This window comes from Dendropsophus ebraccatus, chromosome 7 (genome assembly GCF_027789765.1).
Source record: "Dendropsophus ebraccatus isolate aDenEbr1 chromosome 7, aDenEbr1.pat, whole genome shotgun sequence".
In the NCBI taxonomy this organism is placed as follows: Eukaryota; Metazoa; Chordata; class Amphibia; order Anura; family Hylidae; genus Dendropsophus; species Dendropsophus ebraccatus.
This window is the reverse complement of record NC_091460.1, coordinates 78,883,687-78,908,787: the sequence shown is the minus strand read 5'-3', so window position 1 is coordinate 78,908,787 and position 25,101 is coordinate 78,883,687. Positions and strand designations below refer to the sequence as shown.

Here is a 25,101-nt window from a genome sequence, read left to right as displayed (position 1 = left end):
CACTAAGTGTTTAACTTATTGAAAAGCTGCAGTCGAGGCTCCGTCACTCTAAAACCATTAGTTCATTAGTAACACTAGAAAAGAGACCGAATGCAGAAACTGGTAATATTTTACTCCTTTACATGGTCAGTATCTGACATTTCCAACCCCTTCTATAACCTTCTGGTTGGCACAGGACTTTCCTGCAAGATGTTAAGCTATGCACTAGGGGCAAGACAGAGATATACAAACAGAATATACAAATGATTTAATTCATACTTAGATCCTTATAACAGTGAACTTCTAATACCATTAATGCATTATTTAGTTTGGTTTCTAATTTTATATACCTTAAGGCTATGTTCACACTACGTAAAACTACGGCCATAGTTCTCACCGCAGAACTACGGCCGTAGTTTTGTGGGGTGGAACATAACCTTACTTTCAATGGGATCCTGGCCGGAGCATACACACATCGTATGCGCTCGGCCGGGATCTATGTGGCGCTGCAAATAACTGACAGGTCAGTTTTCTGCGTCCGGAATTAAGTGAATTGCAGCCGCAGAAAGACCTGTCAGTTCACACAGTGAAGCGAGCGGCTCCGCTATGGGCTATGGGAAACTCTGATGCGGGCGCGCGCTGATGCGCCCGCATCAGAGCTCCGCGGCCGAAAGATCATCCGGCTAGTACTTAAGTACCGGCCGAGATGATCCGGCCAGAGACCGGCTGTTCCGAGACCCGGCCGGGGTCACAGAACGGCCAGTCTCTTACGTAGTGTGAACATAGCCTAAAGTTGTCACCATATTGATTTCAAAGATTGACTAGAAAGGGCTGTAAGTTTCCTATGAATGATAAGAGAATGCATTTCCTAACACATAATAAAATGATCTCTATCTTTAAGTATAACTGTATCCCTATCTTCTACAGCTAGAATCAAACTAAATATAGAAGAAATACAGAGAATACAGAGAAACATCAGCTCTGTCACTACAGAGTTAACTCTTTATGAGCAACCATCCGATAATCCCCCACAATTGGCAGGGTTACATGATACAATTATGACTTTTGGAAGAAATAGATTCATAAATCCGCAGGGAGAACCATTCCTATGATGTACGGAAAGTAAAAAGTCAAGCTCTTCTAACCCTGTTCACTAGGATCAGTTGGTGAAGCACAATCCTTCTTATATTTCTGCAAAACTCCTTGCTTATTTCTAATAAAGTACCTAAATCCAGCATTGATTGCTTCTGCTTTGAATGACATGTAGCCGATATCACACTGCAGTGAACTTACCCTGAGCAATAAAGGACAAGACTGGATAATTTATAGTCTTCAGTAACTCCCATTGTTGTACTGAGTCCCAGTATATGTAACATTGCACAATGGAAATAATACTAAGGCTATGTTCACACTACGTAAAACATGTCAACTATTTCCGGGCGGTAATGCTGCAACAACGGCCGTGGATTTCAATCTGCCGAATTAAACTTGATTTTGATGTAAAAAAAATTCTGAGTGGTTTTAGGGCTGGGCGCAGTATTTAATTAGATGACCTGTTTCATCCCACTTAAAAACATGCTAGGAAGCAAAATTAAACAACGGCCGTAGTTTCACGACTAGCCCGTACGCTCGTAAAAGGCTAAGCCGAAACGTGCATCGTGGTGGGGGCAGCCAGTGGACACCTGGACATTCCATTACTATTGATATAACACTTTATGAAATAATCTCCTATGTCTGTTTACTATGGACTTGTTTATGCACTGATAGGTTTCTATGTATCACTTTTTAGCACTTTGCACTTTTGCTAACATATGATTCATCCTATGCTTTCATTTCATAATAAAATTTATACATGTTGTAATATATTAGAGGTTCAGTAGTCTCTTTATCTGGCCTTATATTGAAGAGTAGTCTAAAGTCTAAACTGTGCAACTAACATGACTCGAAAATCTTATTATTGTATCACTGTATGCTAAAATGTCACTTTTACTGGCAAAACAAGGAGATTTTAAAACATCTTGAGTTTTGGCTGGTTTTTTTATAACTGTGCCTCATATTTTAGCACCTGATCATTTTAACTTTATTGTTATGACTAGAGATGAGCGAACCTCGAGCATGCTCGAGTCGATACGAACCCGAACTTTCGACATTTGATTAGCGGTGGCTGCTGAAGTTGGATAAAGCCCTAAGGCTATGTGGAAATCATGGATATAGTCATTGGCTGTATCCATGTTTTCCAGACAACCTTAGAGCTTTATCCAAGTTCAGCAGCCCCCGCTAATCAAATACCGAACGTTCGGGTTCGGATGGACTCGAACCCGAACCCGGTTCGTTCATCTCTAGTTTTGACACAAAAAGGTGGATGGCTTATCAGTCAGTTTTGTCTTGAAAAAAGGTAGCTTCAAACGTAACGGAATTGCAGTGGATTTTACATAATTTCCTATTTACAGGTTTACAAAATCGCTGCAGAATTTTCATCCAGAGTATGTAAATGATGGCCCCCTTAACCCACAGCGGAGCAATGCACTGATTCGTTGAGCCGAACTTCAGGAGACCGGGAGCTCCAAAGCAAGCCGGGGCATGGACCACTAATGTATTCACCGGGCCACTGCAGGTTAAGGGGGGCGACGTTTACATACTCGCAGTGGGAATAAAATTCTGCTACAGGTATATAATCCTATTGGAAGGGACAGCTGCTGATTTTACTGTGAACTCACAATGAAAAATCTGCTGTGATTGCTGTATGTGTGAAGCTACCCTTAACCCCTTAGCGACCCATGACGTATCTGAAACGTCATGGTGCCGCTCGGTGCCGCTCTGAACGACGCTGATCCCGGCTGACACGTGCAGCCGGGCAGTGCCTCTATTAGCCGGCGCGGGTCCCGTTGCCGCGCCGGCTAATTAAGCCTCTAAGTGCAGCTGTCAAACCTGACAGCTGCACTTAGAGGCACTGCGCCGCACGTCCCTGGTGTCTAGTGGGACGGATCTCCCCCCCGCGATGCGATCGTGGGGGGGGAGATCCGTTCTTCTGCCCGTGCCGGGCCTCAGCGTCGGAATGACGCTGATCCCGGCTCGGCAATAGATTGCTATGGCCTGCAGCAGGCCATAGTAATCTATGACTGATCTAATCCATCTTTGCTGTGTATATACACAGCATTGATCCCCAGGGGGGGGCTTCTAGTTACAGTAAAAAAAAAAAGTAAAAAAGTGTTTTTATTAATAAAAAAATCCCCTCCCCTAATAAAAGTCCAAATCACCCCCCTTTTCCCATTTTATAAATATAAATAAATAAATAAATAAACATATTTAGTATCGCCGCACGCGTAATCGCCCGAACTATTAATTAATCACATTCCTGATCTCGCACGGTAAACGGCGTCAGCGCAAAAAAAATTCCGAAGTGCAAAATTGTGCATTTTTGGTCGCATCAAATCCAGAAAAAATGTAATAAAAAACGATCAAAAAGTCGTATATGCGCAATCAAGGTACCGATAGAAAGAACACATCATGGCGCAAAAACTGACACCTCACACAGCCCCATAGACCAAAGGATAAAAGCGCTATAAGCCTGGGAATGGAGCGATTTTAAGGAACGTATATTTGTTAACAATGGTTTGAATTTTTTACAGGCCATCCGATACAATATAAGTTATACATGTTATATATCATAGTAATCGTAACGACTTGAGGAACATGCATAACAAGTCAGTTTTACCATAGGACGGACGGCGTAAATGCAAAACTCCCCGAAATCAAAACAAATTTGTTTTTTTTTCAATTTGACAGAGCAAATGATTTTTTTCCGGTTTCGCAGCATATGTTATGGAAAAATAATGGCTGTCATTGCAAAGTACAATTGGTTTTGCAAAAAATAAGCGCTCATATACGTCTCTAGGTGAAAAAATGCAAGCGCTATGGACTTTTAAACTTAAAATGGAATAAGCAAAAGCGCAAAAACGAAAATAGGCTTTGACCTTAAGGGGTTAAATTATAATGTCATCCTCCTAGTGCTATGGGCAAAATTCCTCTACATTTAGTATCAGTGGCTCCCTGTATCAGGTTGTACTGGGAGCAGTAGTGTCAAGGAGTTAACCATTAAAGAGCTGTAAGAGGTCATGTAGGAAGAATTAACACCCTCCTACAGTTCATTGAGGATTAACCCCTTGGCACCACTGCTCCCAGAACAACCGGGGAGGGGAGGAGGAATGCCACTGAGCTGTAGATGTTAGATGCGGGCATACGTTTTCAATCATCAAAGAAGCAGCGGCTGCAGGATGGATGTCCTGAGTGAATGTCCTGTGAGAAGACAAGTGACAGCCGCCGACAGATTTCAGCGGCTGCAGGACATCCACTCACCTGTCCATACAGTATTGAACTGTTGGCGGCTGTCAATTCTTTTCTCAAAGAACATCCATTTTCATCTGCAGCCGCGGACTTTACACGTAACAGGCCAACACAAGTGTATACAGGAAAATTATACACTGCCTGTCTAAGTAGCCTGGTAGCCTGCGCACTGTATAAATGTAGCTATATGTTGTGCAGGTAGCCGGCCTATTCACTGTATATGCAGATATATACGCTATGCTGTTTATTGTAGTACCCCTGTAAAGGGCTTGTGAGGTCTTGCCTGCCTACAATCATCTAAATTCACACTCTACCTACTCCAAAAAAAAACTATCCCTTAAATTGTCCTGCAACAGTTATATTGTAGAAGCAACTAAACCCACTGCAGCACGTTCAGAATATACACCAGCTGCCTGACTGTCAGAATAAAACAGCTGCTGTACAGGTAGCCGGCCGATTTTCTGTGTTTAGGAATGGATTATATTGTGCTGTGCTGTCTCTAGTAGCCCTAACAAGGGATTTTGTGGTCTTTCCTGGCTAAAATCTGTTAAAACCTCCCTTTCACTTAGGCAGCCTAGGTCCTGTCTAGGTCCAACATGGCATCTGACGACGAGCAGCGAAAGTTCTTATACTCTGGAGGTCACATGAGTAAGCCAGCCAGTGAACGCTGTTCTCGTGATGCCAGCGTCCTCCTAAAGCCTCCCACCGCCTCATGCATAGTGGTACAAAAAGGTGCCAGAGAAGGTGGGAGGGGAATCAAATTTCCTGTCTGTGTATCTGTGTATTTGGTTGGATACTCAATTGAAAATAAGTATTTTTAATAGTGTAGTATTTAATTGAATACCTACTTGATTGAGTAGTACTCGCTCATCTCTAGTAAAGATGATTTAAATAGGATTTTTACCTTCTAGTCTAAATCTGTAATATGTTTGGGTTGCTGAATGACAGAGCCATTTGCATTTGAGAAATATTTCTAAGATCAGTAGACTGTGAATGATTTGCTATGGACTTAACTTGAGACAGGTGTAAATTTGCAATCACCTTTAAAAGGCTCCATCTGCAACAATCTGCACAATGTGTGAGGCAGCTAACTACGTGATGCATGTTAATATTTTAATTTGATTCTTAGGAAAATTCAGCAAAATAATCAAGCAAACCTTTTTGTATGTTGTTGGCTCATTTTTTGCACTTTATGCATTTTTATAATTGGGCCAGATGTTAAATCTTCTCCAGAGGAGACAGATCCTCCAAATGTGGGATGTGCTTTATCAGTCAGGCATCCCACAGAGTTTCAGGTTAATGTAGGAATCAAACAGTGAGTCAGACACTGCGTGTGATACAGCACCTTAGAAGTTCCTTGAGGACTAACTCAATATGAGCACGGAAGTGTAAGTCACATTTTCACATGCCAGGTGCAACAAATATAACTCTTGGGGGTTAAAAAAATTCACAAGATTTGTTATAGAAAAAGGCAGAAAGTCTTTTAATCTTTCAGTGTGAGAAAAACATCACTAAACATGACTTCCTGCTGGTGCAAAGTGGATCAGTACTAGGAAGCCGGCGTTATTTTTTTCAAAACTCATTTAAAGCTTTAAATGAAATACAAAATTAATTTAATATATCTCTTTAATATAGACTAGAAACCTTACAATTATGTACTTATTCCTTATGTTGCAGCAGTCTTAGTAACAAATTATCAACCACCATCTATTCAATAGAGCATGTTGCATTTTTTAAAGAGTTTGCCTGATTTTACTACTATGGTCATTTGCATGACCTCATGTAGGGACACTGAAGTTGGGATCTGTGTAATGCTCTATTATTTTACCCTAATTAAATACGGCATATATTTGCACAGTTTGTGATAGAATATCCATATTTTGCCACAATTTCATCAAAATAGAGGCAAAAATATAGATATTTTACTACAAAATTTAAAAATCACGGCAAAATAGCACTAATGAATACTTATTAAAGCCATGTTGGATGTTATGTGTGACCTCTCAATGTATGCCACTGTGGCATACAATGGCATACAGTGGCCCACTGATTCTCCTTGTAAAGACAAAATATACCATGTGGTAGAGTGCCCCACCACACAGGAAATGCTTCCGTATACAGTGAAGAAAAGGTGTGTCAAGGACAATAAAACTTATAAAGTGGAGGGGTGGGGGACCAGAGTCCTATAACTCCGTCTTTATGTACATAAATTTTGGAACATTGCAGTTGTTTTGCACACTCACTAAAACATTAAGAGTTCAAGTATCTTTTAGCAATAACTTACTCCCTGTGTGTAACTGATGCTCGCCATTGCTTCCCGCTCTTTGTTGCCAACTTTGTGTGAGCAGCATTGGCAGCAGAAATTCACAAAATCTTTGTGCAAAATGGGTGTTTAACCAAAAATTTTATGACATACTGGTGTTTGTGCCATTTGTCATGATAAATCTCCATATAGTGTAAATTTGGCACCAGATGTTCTTCTAAGCCTGCTTTCACACATGGCTGTTGTCAGGAATCGAGCCACGCGCTCGGCTCCTGCCTCTGCCGAGGCGCGCGGCTCAGCTGGGAGGGATGCTGATGGCGTCCGTGGTTACGGGCAGGGCCGGTTGCTGAGAGCGCGCCGACGGCGTCCTTAGCAGCCGCTCTGCTGTTTGTGCGCTGCGGCGCTTTTTACCTTTAGTCCGGTCCTGGTTTTGTTACGTTCTTTGTTTATGTCTTCTGTGATCCGCTCCATGTTTTTCAGTTCTTCCTGAATTTTATTACTGTGACTCCAGTTAGCTGTCAGCACATAGCTTCCTGTTCACTATAAATCCCAGCCCCTTCCCACACTCCAATGTCTGTGATAGCGCATTCTGCCTTGATCTCGCTATTCCCTGACCATATTTGTTTAGTGATTCTGACCTTTGGATTTGTGACCTCGACTTCGCTTTAGGATTACGATTTTGTACCTTCTTCTGCCCGATTGTTGCTGACTCTGACCGTTGACCATTCCATTTTTATGTGAGTCTTGTCTTGTCTTGTTTCGTGTTTTCACTTGTAACAGCATCGGGAATGCCGCCCAGTTGTCCGCAGCTGTTTAGAGCTGTTGCGGCAAGTAAGTAAGGCCAGATGGGGCGGGTGCCGGTTGCAGGGCTGCACTCGTCTGTGTGCTCCCAAATCCCTACCTGACAGCTGTGTTTTTTTTTTTTTTTTTTAACTGCCACTGCAGTTTTTGAGCCAAGCCTTAGAGTGGCTTCAAAATGAATGGGAACAAAAAAGGAAGGACTTTCTAGTCTCCTACTGAATCCACTTTTGGCTTTGGCTCAAAAAATGCAGCTGCAGCTTACCAAACAACTGCCATGTGATGATAGCCTTAGGGGGATTTTCCAGGGAAAATACATGTTTGTTATACGGACATGGAGAGAAGGAGTTGCTGCACCTCACACCTATGGCTGACACAAATGCCTCTTGGCTACATTTAGAAACCAACGCCAGGATGTTGGTATATAATTTTATCAAACCATATTGCCTCATGTACCACGTGCAGGTCTGCTGGCTCACATGAGTCCCTACTCTAAACACTGTGTCGGTCAGCGACCGTCAACCCCGCAAAGCGAGCGCAAGCAGGGAAGGGAGGCCACAGAATGGCCATGAAACCCAACTGTCACAGGGTGTGGCCTCCCTTTCCCACTTGCGTTCGCTTTGCAGAGTTTGCGGTCACTCATGTGAGCCAGGGGACCTGCACGTGGTACATGAGGCAATATGGTTTGATCAAATTATATACCAACATTCTGGTGCTGGTTCTCAAATGTAGCTGAGAGGCATTCGTGTCAGCCATAGGTGTGAGGTGCAACAGCTTCTTTCTCTTCATGTCCACATTTCTTGTTATGTTTTCCCGTTCATTAAAATAAAATAAAAATTTCTGCATACTCACCTACACTCCCCCCCCCTAAAAAAAAAAAAAAAAAAACTTCTTTAAATAGTCCCAACAATTAGGGAGTGTCCATCTATAGTTTACAAGTAGATATAGACTACAAAGTAGGGATGGTTCGAACCTGCCGAGGTTCGGGTTTGTACGGACCTGAACTCTCGGCAATGATTCCTGCTGTCTGCCCGCTCCGTGCAGCGGGTGGATACAGCCGGAGGACCGCCTGGAAAACTGGGATACAGCCATAGCCATAGGCGTTATCCCAGTTTTCCAGGTGGTCCTCCGGCTGTATCCACCCTCTCCACGGAGCGGGCAGACAGCTGAAATCATTGCCGAGAGTTCAGGTTCGTACGAACCCGAACCTCGGCAGGTTTGGACCATCCCTACTACAAAGGAGTTGAGCATCTTCGAAAGTACACTTTACATGTATTGCTTTTCTGCTGATGCTGAATTACAGCAAGTATTGTAGTTCAGAGCTGCATTACAATTCAGTTGGCTTTTGTTATACAATTGATTATAGTATGCCCTGCTTCAATGCATCCTGTTACAGTAAGATTATAGATTACTGTACATCGTCTTTTGTAATGACTACAATCCCTATAAATAAATATTGCCCAGACAAACCCCATGTGGATACTGTACAAGCAGAAATACTGAGAAAAATGAACCCAGTCACCTAGTAAATAGTGATTACAGCTGTGGCTGAGAATGACCAGGATGTGCCTCATCATCAGTTCTAGATAAGAGAACATTTATTCATCATTTTATTTAGACAAAGAGTTATGTAAACTGTTATTTTTTTTTAAAAAAAAGCTGATTTGTTATTGCAATAAACTATACCTTTGATTATAGTAGAGTGTAAAGAACTCTGAAAATGTGGAATTGATGTGCCTTTTATGATTTACCTAATTACATTGGATTATTTCTATAAAACTCAAGTATCCTCTATAAGCCTTGCCTGGTAATGGGAACTAATAAAGCCGCATGCAGTTCCACTGGAAAGTTGTGATTTCCATTGATGGAGCAAATAAATAACTTAAATAGGACAAACTACCAATTAACATCATAGAGAAGATACCTATTAAGGAATATATGTGTATAATTATTCAGTTGTTTATAATTACTTCTTAGCAAGCAATATGGCATTTGTTCCTTTGTGAACAATTGAATCTGATAATTTGTACGTACAGTGATTACTACCGATTTGGAATCTGAACTTTAAATGTATCTTTATGTATATAGACACAATTTCGCAGATGCAATATAAAAGGTTATTATTCATTGCAATAGCTTTTCTGGTTTTGAAGACACTAATAGTCCTGTACATATCACCTTTTCATGAAGAAAAACGGTTATTATTCATTGCAACAGCTCTGCTGGTTTAGAAGACACTAATAGTTCTGCACATATCACCTTTTCATAAAGAAAACCAATTTATATGTTTCTCTCATTCCATTTGTTCAAGGTAACACATTTCAATGTAACATTGCCTTTAGATTTCAATGTTAATGTTGTTTTTGAAATATGTTTTCCTTTTGGTGGTTATTCAGTTTATGCAATGCACAATGGTACAGGTTTAGTTTATAGAGTTTGTGGTGTTTACATGAGCTAATCTAAAGGATAGTAAAATTTCATGACACCTATAGGGTCACCATGACGTACAGTAAATAGTTTGATTTAATCACAAAATACAACAAAACCTGTGGTTACAACAAAACCATATGGTTAAACTGACTTGTTATGCACGTTCCTCTAGACGTTACGATTACAACAATATGTAGCATGTATAACTTTTCTTTTATTTGATGGCTTGTAAAAAATCAAAACCTTTAAAAAAAACGAAATGTTCTTTAAAATTGCTCTATTCCCATTGTTTGGGCCATGATGTCTTCTTTTTATCGGTACCTTACTTGCGTATATGCGACTTTTTGATCGCTTTTATCACAATTTTTCTGAATTTGATGCGACCAAAAATGCACAATTTTGCACTTTGGGATTTTTTTTTCCGCTTACGCCGTTTAATGTGTGAGATCAAGAATGTGATTAATTAATATTTCGGGCGATTACGCACTCGGTGATGTCAAATATGTTTGTTCATTTATTTATTTATTTTTATTTATAAAATGACAAATAATCACTGAACAGTCCTAATAGGGGACTGAAAACAACAGACCAAGCACAAATCAATAGTAAGCACAGATAGGTCCCTAATTATTCTAAAACTTAACTTTTACTGATATACTAAAAAGCACAAAGAAAATCCAAACTTAAACCTTGTGAAAAAACCTCCACCTTATAAAAAACCAGGCATATAAAGCCCCATATACGTATTAATGCATGCCATATATAAATACATACATGAATACACACAACCATATAAACAGTAAAAACCGAAGTGTGTAGTGTGTATCCACCTACAAGGCTAGAGATCACGGTATAGATACTAAGACCGTCTAAATAGGGGAGCACCTGACTCTAAGGGTCCCTGTTGGGTGCACCACAACTAGCCCTACTCGCTCAGGGACTGTCGGAGTTATCGCCCTAGAAAGGGCGGCCCCTGCCCCGTACTAATACTACACCACTATCCCTATATTACCCCTACCTAAGCTCCCGACACCGTGTTTCATGCAGATAATCATCAGGGGAGTACAACATATCAAAAGGGTAGGGAACAAAAATACCATGTACCGCTAATCACATAAAAATATTGCGGCGGTACTGAAAACAATGGCGTCCTGAGAGTGCTCAGAGACGCCGACTCACGTGGACCTCGGGTCGTCCATTGCATGCAGGGCTAAAGCGTATGGCTTGCAACTTGCCCTGTTTCTCGTGGAGATTTAAAGATCCGGCTTCAACCGCGCTCCGTCTAAGCACCTCCCCACTTCCGGTAAGTGGAACGCAATATGCGCTCCACTCATCCGACACACCGTAAGAGGTCAAGAGATACTGCGCAGGCGCCACTCCGTGACCGTCATCCAATAGTCACCAAGTTAAACATACTAAGGAGTTGTATCGGCAGGTAAAAAACGTTAGAAATAGAACACTTGAGCAAAACACGATCACTAGACAATGCGTAACCGTGAGGATTATTAAAGCAAACAATATAAATATATTTACATATTTACATATATACACATATAATGGGCAGAGGCAGAGGAGGAGTACATCGGGGGGCATAATCATAGGTAACATGAATATGTGAGCTGCTCATTTAATCCTTGCGGGGACACGGTTTTCATGCGGAAAATCCACTCCGTTTCCCGTTGTAAAATTAACCTGTCCCAGTTACCTCCTCGTATTGGAGGCTTTACAAGTTCAACACCTTGGAACCGCAAGCACGACGCTTGTCCATCATGCATCATATTTATATGCCGTGCTATAGGTTTATCCGCTTTAACCTGAATGTCTCTTAGGTGTTCCCCAATTCTCCGGCGGAACTCTCTAATGGTCTTGCCTATGTATTCAAGACCACATTGGCACGTCATCTTATACACAAGTCCCTTGGTTCTGCAATTCATGAAATCTCTCATATCGTATTCCTTTTCAGTTACATTGCTTACCAGTTTCTTACTAACATTTATGTATGGGCATGCTATGCAACCACTACATTTAAAAGTGCCACAGATCTTTCTGCTCAGCCAAGTATCTTGTGGTGTTGGGGCAATAAAGTGACTTTTCACCAACCTGTCACGTAGGCTACGACCCTTTTTGAATGTGATCTGAGGTCTGTCACCAATATAACGCTGTATATCAGAGTCCAACCGTAAAACATCCCAATGCTTCTCCAGTATTTTTCTCACATCACCCGAGGCCACATCATAGGTGCCCACTACTCTGGTTATTTCTGTAGGGGACTCATCCCCCTTTACCTTAGGGATCAGAAGGTCCTCCCTTTTTTTTGTTCTTACTGATTGATAGGCCGTTCTCAGTACATTGTCCGGATAGCCTCTTTGTAAGAACCTCTCACGCATGATGGTAGTCTGCTTGTGATACTCAGATGGATCAGAGCAATTGCGTTTAACTCGCAAATATTGGCCCCTCGGTATCCCTGCCTTAAGTGACCTCGGGTGATGACTATCCCATGCTAATAAGGAGTTCGTGGCCGTAGGTTTACGGTAGATAGTAGTTTCTATCCCTTCGTTTGGCGACCTCTGTATCAGTATGTCCAAAAAAGCCAATTTGTGTTGATCAATTTCATAGGTGAACCTTAACCCAAGATGATTCTGGTTAAGGGCCCCTACAAACATCACAAAGTCCTCCTTACGTCCGTTCCATATGACGAGGACGTCATCAATATATCGCGTCCATAGGGCTATATGCTGGGTATGGGATGACATCTCCTCACCAAATACGACCGTTTCCTCCCACCAGCCCAGATAGAGGTTAGCAAAAGTGGGGGCACAGGGACTCCCCATTGCCACCCCTCTGAGCTGGTGGAAGATTTTACGGTCGTAGAGGAAAAAATTACGGGTGAGGACAAAACGCGTCAAATCACAAATAAATTTATTATGCCCCTCGTATTGGCAGCCCCTAGATCTAAGAAAAAACTTTGTGGCCTCCAGGCCTAAATCGTGGGGGATCGAGGAGTATAATGCCTCCACGTCAATCGAAGCCAACCATGCATCTTTCTCCAGTACTATCCCATCGAGTTTACGCAGCAAATCCATCGTGTCCCGAGTATATGATCCCAGCCCGGTCACGAATGATCTAAGCACCCTATCAATATACACTCCAGCATTCTGTGAGATGCTGTTTATTCCCGAAACTATCGGGCGACCCTTCAGGGGCTGTGTGCCCTTGTGAAGTTTGGGCAATGAGTAAAATGTGGCCTTAACTGGGAACCTAGGGATCAGGTAGGCCCGTTCATGTTCATCTACTATTCCCTCTGCATGTGCCCTGTCAACAATGTTTTTTAATTCGGTCAAGAATCCATTTGTAGGGTCAGATCTTAAAACCCTATAACATTCTGTGTCATTTAACAGATTCATGCACATGTGGGTATAGAGGGACGAGTCCATCACCACCACATTACCCCCTTTATCGGAGGGCTTTATGGTGATGGACTCGTCCCTCTCGAGGCCAAGGATAGCCTGCATCTCCTCCTTACTGCAGTTACTATGATATTTCTTATCCTCCAGCCCCTGTAGGTCCCTTGTGACTAACTCAACAAATACATCAATGCACGAAATATCCCCCAAAGGAGGAGGCATTTTCGTGCTCTTGTTCCTTAAATCAGTAAAAGGGCCCAACCCGCGAGCTCTCTCGTTCTCTTCCATAAGCTCTGTTAGGAGGTCCACCCCCTCTAAAGTATCCACAGCTATTCCCAACTCTACACTCCGTTTTTTTGCTTGTATGCTGTGATACTTATGCCATCGCAACTTACGGGCAAAGAGGTTTATATCACGAACCCATTTGAACTGATTAAATTTTGTTGTAGGCACAAATGATAGACCCTTACTAAGCACACACATCTCCGTCTCTGTCAGAGTCCGTGAAGACAGGTTAACAACTTGTAACCTATCCTCACCTCTCAGTATTTGCTGCGATTGCGTAATGGGTAAGTAGTCTCTGGTCGTTCTAAAAAACGGGTATCGTCTGTTTGTCGTGTACCTCCTCGTCCACCTCTCCCACGTCCACTGCCCCTCGATCTACCCCTGCTCCACCTCCCCCTTGTGTATCCACCTCTGCCTTCCCTCTCACTATCAGACGCTTCTGTCTCCGTGGATGAAGCCTCCGCCTCAGATTCTTTTGGGGAATTTTTTGGGAGAAATGAGTATATACGATTGTCCTTAAAATCCTGACGATCGCGCATAAACTGCCTATGTTTTCGTTCCTTCAGATGAAATTGATATCTCTCCACTGTATTTTTCAGTTGGAGCTCCTGAGCTGCAAATTCAGCCTCACCTGAAAAGCTTTCTGTCACCTCAACTTGTTCCTGCAGTTTAACCTTTACCTGTTCTAGTTTCTTTTTCTCTTCTTCTAACAGGAGCTTAGGTAGGGGTAATATAGGGATAGTGGTGTAGTATTAGTACGGGGCAGGGGCCGCCCTTTCTAGGGCGATAACTCCGACAGTCCCTGAGCGAGTAGGGCTAGTTGTGGTGCACCCAACAGGGACCCTTAGGGTCAGGTGCTCCCCTATTTAGACGGTCTTAGTATCTATACCGTGATCTCTAGCCTTGTAGGTGGATACACACTACACACTTCGGTTTTTACTGTTTATATGGTTGTGTGTATTCATGTATGTATTTATATATGGCATGCATTAATACGTATATGGGGCTTTATATGCCTGGTTTTTTATAAGGTGGAGGTTTTTTCACAAGGTTTAAGTTTGGATTTTCTTTGTGCTTTTTAGTATATCAGTAAAAGTTAAGTTTTAGAATAATTAGGGACCTATCTGTGCTTACTATTTATTTATAAAATGGGAAAAGGTGGGGGATTTAAACTTTTATTAGGGGAGGGGGTTTTTTAGTATTAAAAACACTTTTTTTTTCACTAACAGTAATTAGAAACCCTCAGGGGGACTTCTATATACACAGCACTGCTCTCCCTTTGAGATCAATGCTGTGTATATAATAAAGCAATGATCCATCAGATCATTGTGATCGCATCATGGGGGGGAGATCAGGCCACTAGAGGAGAGGGGGACACAAGGAAATTAGAGGCAGCTGTCATGTTTGACAGCTGCATCTAACTGTACTAATTAGTGGGCGCGGCCGATCAGCGGCACCTGCTAATAGCCGCGGTCCCGTGCTGCAGTAAGCCGCGGCGTGGCCTCTCTGAACCTCCCCCCCCCCTGCAGGACGTGCCGGTACGTCCTGCGGAGGGAAGGGGTTAATCATGACCGTTTAGATAATGAACATGCTCATTATTTATGACCCACTTTTGTAAAAAAAAGTTTTTGGGGAGTTTTTTTCACCTGTAAACAAAAATCTTTATTTTCACTACAGTGGTACTTCGCTTTTATTTTAGTGTGTGTAAACTTAAATACAGGACCTTTTCACACCACTATTTTGGATAGCATTTGCCTATACTTTCACTAGTTCAGGAAAGCTTTAAGAGTTTATTTAGAAAAAAAAATTTACTAGGGTGGGATGGAAAACCCTTGGTCTTTAGTTACTGGTGGCTTATATGTAGTATTAAGCAAACCTGTAAAACTTTTCAGGTTTGGCAACGTTTTCTGAACGCTCTGCATTTGATTTCCCACAGCAGTTGTATGCAGCCTAAGGGCTGCCAGAAAGGCATGAATACAGCCTATACAGCCTACGTCTGTCCAAAACAAGGCTGTGAAACGGGCAAAAAAAGATGTAGTCTATGGCTGTATCCATGTTTTCCAGGACCCACTATGGCAGTATTTAACTTCTGCAGCATGCAGAACGTTCAGGTTTGAACGTTGCCAAACCCGAACAGTTTGACACTACTATTGCCATACAAGAATTGTAATCAAACATTTCTTTTTATTTTAATAATGAAAGTTATAGCCTATGCATTCAAGCATTCAATGTGTGTTTGTATTCTTTTGTACAGTGTGCATATCAATCCGTCTGAAAACAAAAGCAAAGAAAAGATATTACTTTCCTTTTAGAAGCATGTATAACTGGCTCTGACACTCATAACTTGAATAGAATCTCTCACTACATTTTAGTAGCTTTGCCCATACATTTTGTCTATACATATATATATTTCCTAATATATGCATCTCTTGTTGTCCCATACAGGCATTTTCTCTTGGGCTTAGTGATGCTCAGCTGTACACATGGACAGATGGTCTCAGAAGGAAGGATTGGCACGACTATGACACTATTCAAAAAGATGCACTACGCTCAGGTAGGAAATTGTCACATTTTCCTTGGGAGGCCATATTATATGACTAAATATTTATAAATGCATACTTTAAAAAAGATAAATCTGCACCTTTATTTTCTGTGGTCGAGTACAGATGTGTTTGGGTCAAATTTACTATGGGGGAGATTTATCAAACATACAGCAATGTATACAGCATGTAATGTTGCAGTGCAGTGTAGTGTTATGTTGCAGTGCAGTGTAGTGTTATGTTGCAGTGAAATGATAGAATCCAGGGATTTGATCAAATCCCAGGAAATGATAAAATAAACATGGCGTTCCATCATTTCTCTAGGGATTTGATCAAATACCTGACCCCTTTCAAGGAAATGATGGAATGAACGATAGAGGAGTCACCCGGCTTAATGTTTGGCGGCAGAGGTGGACGGGGGAGCAGAGCAGCACACCTCCCGGCAGGCATATGGCAGCAGGGGCGGACAGGAACTCCCAGCAGGCATGGTGGCTTAGGCGGACGGGGGAGCAGAGCGGCACATCTCCCCAGCAGGCATATGGTGGTGGGGCGGACAGGGGAGCAGAGAAGCACGCCTCCCGACAGGCATATGGAGGCGGGGCGGACGGGACCGGAGGCGGACCGGGAGCAGAGTGGCACACCTCTCGGCATTGGGGTGGACGGGGAGCTGAGCGGACAGGCCAGGGGAGTAGGAGGCATGTAGCGGGGTCGAGTGGATGGGGAGAAGAGTGGCACGCCTCCCGGCAGGAAGGGTGGGGGTCGGATGGGGAGCAGCGAGGACAGGCTGGGGGAGCAGCGAGGACAGGCCGGGGGAGCAAAAGGCATGTTGCCGGGTGGGGTGGAAGGGAGCAGAGCGGCACAACTCCCAGGCACATGGCGGCGGGGGCGGACAGGGAGCAGAGCAGACAGGCTGGGGCGGCAGGAGGCGTGTAGTAGGGGAAATGAGCAGATTGACAAGAAAAAAGGCGGCGGAGGCGGATGGGGAGCAGAGCGGACAGGCTGGGGGGAGCAGAGAGGTGATACGGTAAGCACATTCTGTGTTGCAGGAGGAAATTATAGAATTAATTCCATCATTTACCTGAAAGGGGTCAGTGATTTGATTAAATCCTTAGGGAAATGATGGAACGGCGCGGTCATTTCATAATTTCCCGGGATTTGATCAAATCCCTGATTTCATCATCTTATTGAAACATATACACTGCGGCCAGACAAGTTGTTCCAGACAAGTTAATGTAAATACACACTGTCAATAAGCAACGGCCGTTGTTGCAACCTGCAATAATTTACGTTGTTTATTGTAAAAATACAGTGTAAACATGGCAGAAGACTGTATAGGCAACAGGTTAAGGCCAGGTTTACACACTGTATTTTAACAATAAACAACGGCTGTTATTGCCGGTTGCAAAAACGGCCACTGTTTATTGACAGTGTGCAGTTACATTAACGTGTTTAGAACAACTGCTGTTGTGTGGCTGCACAAAATAACTGACAGGTCTATTTTGTACAGCCGCTTTTCAGTGAACAGCAGGTGTAAAAGATGGTCTGTGCTTACAATGTAAAGTATGGCTCCTTGCCATACTTTACATTGTGCTCAATGGCTAATTGGAGTGTGGGTACACCCGAATGTGTCTGCATTTCAGTTAAAATAAAGTGATGTTCGTTCATCTGGCTTATACTGCAGTATCCGCCGAGTGAACATCTCAGACATCGGTTGTTTACCTGGCCAGGTCGAAAAACGTCCGATGTTCATACATTGTGTAAACATGGCCTTAACTTGGTATTCTAACAATGTATTAACTTCAAATTATAATACATTTTAATGTTAAAGTGACTCCGTACCCACAATCTGACCCTCCCAAACCACTTGTACCTTCATATAGCTGCTTTTAATCCAAGATCTTTCCAGTGGTCTGTTAGGCAGGGGATGCAGTTATTGTCATAAAAACAACTTTTAATCGGGCAGTGCTGTGTCTAACAGCCGGGGCTTACATTTGTATATGCATTAGGCTGGCACAACCTCTCTGTCCTTCCTCCCCATGGCACATGGGCTGGATCGTTAATACACCTGTGCAAAGCTCAAACAGCAGTAAATGTTCCTGGATCATTCCTAATAATGAGGAGGGTGGGGAGGAAGGACATAGAGTTGGTGCCAGCCTAATGCATATACAAATGTAAGCCCTGGCCGTTAGACACAGCGCTGCCGGATTAAAAGTTGTTTTTATGACAATAACTGCATCCCCTGCCGAATGGACCCCAGGACAGATCTTCGATTAAAAGCAGATATCTGAAGGTACAAGTGGTTTGGGGGGTCAGATTGTGGGTACGGAGCTGCTTTAAGTCCTTTTTTCTTCTATATATAGTATATTATATGAGTATATTATTATGAGTTCATTATTAGTATATTATTACCACTACATTATTTCAGTTATGTAAACCCGGGTTAAACTGCATAGCAAGTGACTAAAAAAATTGTATAAACTTAGGAACAGAAATTCTCAATTAATACTATATGTTATCGCTTAATATACTGTATGTTTTAGTACCAAATAGGAAGCTTTTGCTGCTATTAGCATTTCTTCACCTGAGCAATGACATATACTGTATCTGTTTCAAACTTTTGATTGCTAAAGATCTCATGCATCAGGTCTCGTACAAAATAGGAAATATTAAAAAAAAAAAAACATAGTGGGGTTTTCCTACTCCACATGTAATAACATTGAACTCTATTTGCAGTCCTACTATTTTATTATTGAAACATATATTCATTCCGGTGTAGATTAAAAAGTACTGCAGATGATACAGTGACACAATTGATATTTTATCAACGGGGTTATCCAGCAAAAATCTTTTTCTTTCAAATCAACTGGTTTCATAACGTTATATAAATTTGTTATTTACTTCTATTTCAAAACCTCACGTCTTCCCATACTTATCAGCTGCTGAAATGTTTTCTTTTTAGTCTGAGGGTATGTGCACATTGCTGAAAAGTGACGGAAACTCCGTCGCATAATCCGTCGTTCACGCCCACTCACAGACTGCGGCGGGCACGGGTGTCTCCGCCCATGTCAAAGACTACATTCTATGCACGGATGGATTCCTTCCTCCGTCCAAAGAATGATCAAGTTCATTCTTTGGACGGAGGAAGGAATCAGCCCGTATATAGAATGGAGTCTATGAAACGGGCGGAGACACCCGCACCTGCCGCAGTCTGAGAGCGAGCGGCGGATTACGCAACTGAGTTTCCGTCACTTTTCAGCAGTGTGCACATACCCTCACACAGTGCTTTCTGCTGCCACATCTGTCCGAGACAGGAACTGTCCAGAGCAGGAGAGGTTTTCTATGGGAATTTGTTGCTGCTCTGGCCAGTTCCTGTCTCTGATAGAGATGGCAGCAGAGAGCCCTGTGTCAGACTGAAAAGAAAACACAATTTCTCACAGGACATACAGCAGCTGATGAGTATGGGAAGAAGAGATTTTAAAATAGAAGAAATTACAAATCTACATAACTTTCTGAAACCAGTTGATTTGAAAGAAAAATATTTTCGCTGGATAACCTTTTTTAATTTACTGTGGCTCCAGATCACCTCTCATTGCTGAATGAGGCTCACCAGGTACACAAGGTGAACCATTTTATAACTCTAGTTAAGGAAAAAAAACTGTTCTAGTTTCTGTAAAATTCTTGTGTGATAACCTGTAATGTTACCTCCAAAATTTTGTGTTACCTTATGTTATCGGACCTTGCTCTCCTCTCTGAAATAGTTTTTGATGAAGCTTGACTAAAATATTACAGTCCTGTTCCTAACTTTAAGTTACTCCTGCCTTGTACTATATACTGTCTCTGTTCACTTAATAACTTATACGCCTGTGGTAATTTTAGATGTTGCAGCAATTCTAATGGACAAAGTCCTTGACCCATTTAATACTATAAAAATGGAATTGGCTATTATGCTATCTGATGTGATAAACGGTTGGTAAATTAATGTTACATTCCTCTATGAGAGCATGTTAGACAGCTGAAAAACAGCTCAGTTCAGGGATCATTTTGCTTTGCATTTTACTGTCAGCCATGCATTTAAAGAGCTTTACACAATGTCATTATCTGCACTTATTTCCTGGCCTGACCCTAAATGTGGAACTTAGAACCCCAACCATACCATAGATTTAAAAGATCAATCAATAAAACAAGAAAAAAATATATATTTATTCTCCTCAGCCAAACTCTGCTTGTCCAATACTGTTAAATAAGATTATGTCCTGAATAGTTCCTTAGAAAATGGCAATTAACCCCTTCACCCTTCAATCTGTATATATATATATATATATATATATATATATATATATATATATATATATTGTAGGGATCTTCCCGGGGGATGGTGTGTTTGGACACAGTTCACAGCAGAATTGGACTTGTAAAATAACAGCTTGGCGTTTATTTGCAGCATAAACAGTCCATAACAGAAATATAGCAACACTGTGCTTTAAAACCAAAACAAAAAGGTCTTGCCCGTCTGGGCGCTAACTAACAACGCAGGTTACCTCTCTGGCACTTCAGTGGTCAGTATTGCGGGGTGTGAACAGGCCCCAGCAGCGGCTGTCTTCCCAGCTCTCACCAAACAGCATGCAGGCTGTTCACTCCTGTCTGAGAGCAAGGACCTGTACACTGAGCCCACCTTTTGCCTTCTCAGGCTGATTGGGATCAGAGCTCACCTGATCCCAAAACCCACACTGGATCGAGGGGGAGGGAATGGCAAGTCCCACTACCAAAACCTACTTGCCATTCCATGTAAGTCCAGGCCCGGCAATAATAAATAATAGCTCAGCAGCATAACACTGCTGAGCACAGATGCCTCCTGGACTCACCATCTCACACTATGTATCAACCTGGGTGAGATGTACATCCCCTCGAGCACTTTACCATTGACATGTCCACAATATATATATATATATATATATATATTAGGGATGGTCCGAACCTGGTTCGGACGGAGTTCGTACGAACCCGAACCCTCCGCAATGATTACCGCTGTCTGCCCGCTCCGTGCAGCGGGCGGATCCAGCGGGAGGGATGCCTGGAAAACTGGGATACAGCCATAGCCATAGGCTGTATTCCAGTTTTCCAGGCGGTCCTCCCGCTGGATCCGCCCGCTGCACGGAGCAGGCAGACAACGGAAATCTGATGCTGAGCGTTCAGGTTCAGCCGAACCCGAACCTCGGCGGGTTCGGACCATCACTAATATATATATATATATATATATATATATATATATATATATACATTCCTACTGCATTTACCCCGTGCAGTAGGAATGTATATATACGTTCTTGACTGACAGGGCTATTGATGTGAGCGGGAGCGCTGCAGGGAGAGCGATCCCCCTCACATCACTCTCATTAACCCCTTAAACCCCTTATCACGACATTTAAGGTGCTCAGTGACAGATCAAGCATCTATTACTGAGTGATTGGGACGGCTGCAGGGGGCCCGATCGCATGTGCTGACAGGCGGCGGTAAGCTCCTTACCTTCGTCCTGTCGGTTTGTCGATCCATGTATAGAGTCTGCTCTTAGGCATAGATCAGTATATGCAATCTAATGATTGCATATTTTACAGTGATAAGTGTAAAAAAAAAAAGTGTAATAAAAAAAGTTTTATACAAGTATTAAAAAAACCCTTATAACACACCCCCAAGATAAGCTTAAAAGACCCCCTTATCCATTATAAATATATAAATAAATAAACATATTACATATCGTAGCATGCGGAATTGTCCAATCTATTACAATATAACATTATTGTTCCCGCGTGGTGAAAGGCATAAACGGGAGGGAAAAACACTCCAAGATTGCTAATTTTATTAAATTATATATCACAAAGGGATTTTGTGCATCAAAGGGCTCTGTCTTGAAGGGGTTAAAAAGCAATTGGCAATTGTATAGACCAAAGAATGAAGAGCTAGATGAGTTTATTATAATAATAGAAAGGCCACAATGTAATCTAAGATGGCGCAGGTAATAAAAATCCAAATAAAAAGCAGAACCCATGAATAGAGAATACTAAGAATACTGGGCTTTAACACATTAGAAAGCTAAAAGTTTAATGTTTATGAAGAGAAAATGATGTATTTGTTTCATTGTTATTCTTTTGGCCCTCCATACATTTTAGTCAAAAGTGTCTATGTCTAAAGTGTTAGTTGCCTTCGTTCAGATGAAGAGAAGAATAAGGTATGTTGGATAACTGCCCAACCCTTTTTGTTCTGAGAGGTAATGCAACTTTAAAGCAAATGTACCATCAGGTACACTCACTTTAAGTTTTGCCTATGAATAGATTGGCGCCCCCACAGGGAAGCCGGTATCACGGTCCTTTTCCTGATCTACGCCCCGATCCCGTGTACTGCACCCTTCTAGCCATTGGCACCGGGCAGGGGTGAAGCATGAAACCCAAGCCCCTCTGTGGTGTGGCTCCATTGATTCTTAAAAAACAACTTTTTTTCCAGTAATTTAAACATTACTAAGTTATATAACTTTGTGATATACTTCAATCACCTATCTGCCCCCCATCTCTATATTTCGCCCCTCCCCCAGGAAGTGAAGTAAACTCATTCTTACCTAATTACTGTTGACCACAGGCTGTTCTGCGGGCACCATCTTGTGTCAATGACATTATAAAGAGGGAGGCTGGTCTTAGTCCTGTTAGGCCAGCTTACCTTGTCAGATGATTCAGCTTGCTCAGCTCTGATTAGCTGAGCAAGCTTTAATTCATCTGACAGTTCTACAGAGTCAGTGAATGAATCTACTTCTCTTTCCTTAGCAGTAACAGGGACCTCCTTCGTCCCCATCCCTCCTCCCTTTTGGTGCGCCCAGTACAGTCAGTGAGTGAATGAATCCTGTTATCCACTTCCTTTGTGCAGATAAGCAGTTACATGAGATCCCCTCCTTCCCCCTCCCTCCTCCTCTCAGACAGTGAATGAGACATTTGCTCTTTTCTCTGTGACTTCTGCCTGTCTCCCAGCATATCAAGCAGCTACACAGGACCCCTCTCTGATCTCCCCCCAGCTCTACATACCTGACCTAATGGTAGTCAGGGGGGCGTGTGTTGGGGAAGGGTGGGTGGCTTGGATGTCATAGGAGACAAAGTGTATCATGGGAAAGCCCAAACCAGGAAGTTAAGAACAAATAAAGACACCAAAACTGGCCATGCAGATGCCTGTCATTAACCCCTTAAACACCACAATCTATATTGACCCCAGTGTTTAAGGAATTCAGTGACAGGATAAGCATCTGTCGCTGATTGAGTGAGGGAGCCCGATTACTTTCCCTGACAAGCGGTGGAGAAACACTCACCTCTGTCTTGTCGTATCAGCGATCAAATTCTTTTACAACAATATAACATGTATAAAAACTAGAGATCATGGTACAAAAAATGACATCCCTACCAGCTCTCTGGGGGGGAATAAAAGCATTAAGGCTTTTCAAAGGTGAGTAGGAACATTGCTTTGTTGTGACCTGTACCTCTTAGCATCAATGACCTTCAGTCATGAAGAGGTTAATAGTGACTCCTATAAGTTAAAATACTAATGTTAATAGCAGATAAAATGTTAAATATATACGCTGGCTCCTAAATTGCAACCTGTGACATACTCAAAACATACAATTCTTTACTGTATGACACTGACCATATATACAAAATGTATAGAGAATGTAAAAAAACTATTAAAGAAGGAAATTACATTTTTGTTTGTGCTCCCATAACATACTATAACCAATTTCTCTCTCTGAAACTTGTTGAATGAGCTTTATAGATCTTTGGCAGCTTGAAAAGAAAACAAAATGAATGTGAAATTCAGTTTTCTTTTGAAGATTGGTATCCTGCTTAGGCTTCTTTTTTCCATTGAGACTATATTAATCTTGTATCAGTCTCAGAAGACAGTGAATAGATAATACTTGAGGACATAATTGAATAGAACGTTTAACCTAGTCATTTTAAAGTAGAAACATCTGCAGCCCACTGGGTAGGTGAAATGAGTTACCTGCATAGAAGTGGGTTGTGCTTGAAATAGTGTGAGCCCGTGGACACAAAATCAGATTCAGATTAAGCCGTGTAATCTTTGTAACAGATGGGGCGTGTTCTTAATGGAACCCCTGAGATGGATAAAGGTATTGAAGTTGGAAAATATACTGTAACTCTATCTCTGTGGTGGATAGCTGTTTCCAAGGTCACAGTACCCTTCAATATATTGTACTAGCTTCTATTATACTAGCTGCCATTATTATCATATAAAATGGCACAAATGGCATGATATCACCACACAATGTGCATGGAGGTCTGCTAGAGCTAATCCTGCCCCTCAAAAAAGGAACTGAAGATGTACAGTATATTGCACTCACTTAGTGATTGAGCTTTCATGTCACTCTCTGGAGCCCCTCTCTACACAAGACTTTCCTGCTCAGTTCTGCCATCACTTTTTCCTTGTTTAAACCCCTTTTTGGTGGTTGTCCTACTTCTCTCTAATCCCCTCCAAGCTTGATCTGCAATATTATGATCTCTGGTTAACTTGTAGACACCTTACACGAGTTAACTATATGTATGGTTTAAACATCTCATTATTGGGCCATATGATTCTAATAGAGGATTTCTGAGCGACATTTACCAGATTGTTTAGACAGAAGAAATAAAACATTGTTCTCCTGACTTACCATGTTTTTCGCAAAAATAAGACATAAGATATGTTTTATATAAATTTTTGCTCCCAAAGATATTTTTTGTTTTATTTACAGGGGATGTCTCATTTTTCCCTGAAGAAGGATCAACACTTATTGTTGAATAAGAATTGAGAACATTTATTATATACTGTATAGTAGTTGTCATCGCAAACCAGCAAAACCAATCCCCTCCTTTAAGAAGGGGCAGAGGGGGTCTTACTTTCGGGGGATGTCTTATTTTAAAGTGTCACTGTTGTTTATTTATTTATTTATTGCAGAAATCAATAGTACAGGCAATTTTAAAAAACTTTGTAATTGGGTTTATTAGCTGAAAAATGCATTTTTATCATGAAAAAG

The 25,101-nt window shown here is 41.9% G+C and overlaps 1 protein-coding gene across 1 annotated transcript in view; it reads left to right on the top strand.

Annotated features, from left to right (window-relative positions):
• The window catches only part of LOC138796565 (polypeptide N-acetylgalactosaminyltransferase-like 6), a 397,761-nt gene that overhangs the window by 261,116 nt on the left and 111,544 nt on the right, over positions 1–25,101 (top strand). The window contains exon 2 of the mRNA XM_069976174.1: positions 15,949–16,057. Coding sequence (XP_069832275.1) covers positions 15,949–16,057 — 109 coding nt within the window. The remainder of the gene's footprint in view (positions 1–15,948; positions 16,058–25,101) is intronic.